We start from the raw sequence: 2,869 nt of genomic DNA on the forward strand, positions 1-2,869 counted from the left end.
TCTTCCTTTACTCTCGTCTAGACTAGTATCATTACCTCCTGTGATGGTTAATTTTATGTGTCAACCTGGCAGGTGTATTTGGATGAAACTGGTAGACTTTGAGTAAGCCAACTGCCCTCCATAATGTGTGTGGTCCTCATCCAATCAGTTGAAAGTCTGAACAGAACAAAAATACTTGCCTCCCAAAGTTAGAGGGAATATTCTACCAGACAGCCTTTGGACTTCAACTGCACCATTGGCTCTCCTGGGTCTCCAGCCTGCCAGTCCACACTGCAGGTTTTATGCTCACCAGCCTATATAGTCACATAAACCAATTCCTTATAATAAATCTCCTTCTCTCTATATATACATCCTACTAGTTGTTTCTCTGGAAAAATCCCACTAATACAGATTTTGTGAAGTGGCAAGCTACTGAAACATTATGTAAAAATGTGGAAGTGACTTTGGCATTGGAATTCTAAAGGCTGGGAGAGTTTTAAGGCACATGTTAGAAAAAACCTAGATAAATACCCCATTGTAAAGCAATTATACTCCAATAAAGATGTTAAATAAAAAAAAGAAAGAAAAAACCTAGATTGCCTTGAAGGGGCTGTTAGTTGGAGGAATACAGACGTTAACGGTGATTCCAGTGGACTCACATGGAAACTGGAAGAAAGGCAATCCTTGTTAGAAAGTGGCAAAAAAAACTTGGCTGAATTGTGTTCCAGTGCTTTGTGGAAGGTAGAACTTCTGTGTGACAACCTTGGATAATTAGCAAAGGAGATTTAAATTCACAAGCAAAGTGTTAAAGGTGCAGCCTGGTTTCTCCTGACTGATGTGAGACGAGAGAGATGAATTGAAGAAGTAATTGTTAAGCAAAAAGGAACGGGAAACTAAACATTTAGAAAATTCTAGGCCTATTCATTTTGAAAAAAGTGAGAAAGTGTGTTCTGGATACCAAGGGTATGACTGAAAAATCAGCTCCATAAAGATACTACCCATGGATTTAATCAGCCATCTCAGCACAAGCTAAGAATACTGATGGGATTACACTGGAAGACTGCCAGTTTGGACTAAAGGGGACAGAAACAGGATGAAATAAAGGAAGGCTTTTACGTTTCAGGGATCCTATAGGACTGGACAACAGAGGTAACTGGTGGCAAACATGGCTCATCCTTCAAAAGAAGGTTAGTATGACCCTGAGGGTGATGCAGAGATCAGCTTCCACTGCAAGGGACACAGGTTCAATCCCTGATCAGGGATCTTTGCATGCCATGTGGTGAACAACAACAACAAAAGACAGCTGTTTTAATGTCTTTGTCCAGTAAGTCTACCATCTGGTCTTTCTTTGGGACAGTTTCTGTTGATTCATGTTTTTCCTTTGAATGAGCTATCCTTTCCTGTTTCTTTGTGTTCCTTGATATTTTTTGGTGAAAACTGGACATCTGAATCTTATAATGTGTGAACTCTCAAGAGTAGATTCTGATATTCCCCAGGTTTGCTGTTTAGTTTTTCTTTTCCCCAGTGCTGAATTTTTCTTAACAAAAATGTACCCTTGCCTTCACAGTTAACTAACAAAAGGAGAAAAGTTAAATAAATCCTAGTATAATCACACAATGTGTTATTACACATTCATTCAATAAATATTTATTAAGTGCCAAGCACTGTTCTAGCTGCTGGAAGCCTAGCAACTTGTTCGAATATAAAGTCCAAAAGATAAGCTCTTGGTGTCTGCTCTGCTCACTGACATATGCCAGAACCTACCAAAGTAGGCACTGAATAGATATTTGATGAATAAATGAATGTGATAAGCCTTTGTAGTATTACCCATGAATACAACTTAATTTATCATACTTTCCATATGAAATTAGGGTTTTAAAAGCATTCTTTATATGTACAGCCTTTTTATGCGAGTCATACCTCAATAAAGTGGTTTTAAGAAAAAAAAGTAAATCACAAAAGGAAAAAAAAGCACTCTATAAAAAACAAAGGCATCTTCATGTGTCCTTGCATATAATCTAACCGAGTATGGTATGTTTCTACACACATATACATTCATGTCCACCATTTCTTAACCAACACTAGAAACATACCTTTACAGTGTACTGCAATGGCACCCTCTGCATTTTCACAAACATCCAGAAATTCTTTAACAATGGCATCAGTAGGGGTGCTGCCATCCGCAAAGAAAAGATCATAGTGATCGAAACCAGCGTTCGTAAAGCGTTTGGCATCATACATCCTTTTATTCAGACGAATAATGGTAGTAACGTTGTGATTCTTAAAATACGGAATATAAGCCTCAGGAGAATGTTGGTGGTAACCTACATAAAGAAATTCACCAGATGCTGTAAAATGCAGAAAGAAAACAATGGATAACAATTTCACTTGTAACTGGGTGGAAACAGTATCTGGACTGGGGATTGAATACCAGTTTGATTATAACTGTGAAAAAAACACATTTAAAAAGTTAAAATCCAGGCAGAATGATGTGCTAAAATGTCCAAGTACACTTAATTAAGACAGTCGAGCTTTGGCCTCTTTTAAAAGAAAATACTGGATGGATACTTTTAATAACAAAACTATACTGGTCCCATGTATTTGCATACCACTTTCAAGTCTGGTTCTTGAATGAGGTCCACAGAAGGCAAGAAATCGGTCTGGTATTATCCAATTTAAATCTCCATTTTCTGCTTTCTGCAAAGGGAAGACCAAAACAAGATCAATGTATGTGCATGTATACGTGTACCTAAGAACAGGTAAGAAATAAATCAAGAGTTCCCTTAAGATCTATAGGCCAGGCAAGTAACCCAAAACTGATTTATTTGACTTAATTATCAGCCAAGGGAATTGATGAGTTCATTCCATGCTAAAAGATGTAAGCAGGAAT

The 2,869-nt window shown here is 37.5% G+C and overlaps 1 protein-coding gene across 2 annotated transcripts in view; it reads right to left on the minus strand.

Annotated features, from left to right (window-relative positions):
• CDC14B (cell division cycle 14B) overlaps positions 1-2,869 on the minus strand; it is a 54,345-nt gene that overhangs the window by 19,160 nt on the left and 32,316 nt on the right. For both annotated transcript variants that reach the window (XM_007448297.1, XM_007448296.1), the window contains exons 8-9: positions 2,589-2,676; positions 2,073-2,303 (exon numbers count right to left, since the gene is read on the minus strand). In XM_007448297.1, the coding sequence (XP_007448359.1) occupies positions 2,073-2,303; positions 2,589-2,676 (319 nt within the window). The remainder of the gene's footprint in view (positions 1-2,072; positions 2,304-2,588; positions 2,677-2,869) is intronic.

The sequence above is a fragment of the Lipotes vexillifer genome, unplaced genomic scaffold (genome assembly GCF_000442215.2).
Source record: "Lipotes vexillifer unplaced genomic scaffold, Lipotes_vexillifer_v1.1 scaffold252, whole genome shotgun sequence".
NCBI lineage: Eukaryota > Metazoa > Chordata > Mammalia > Artiodactyla > Lipotidae > Lipotes > Lipotes vexillifer.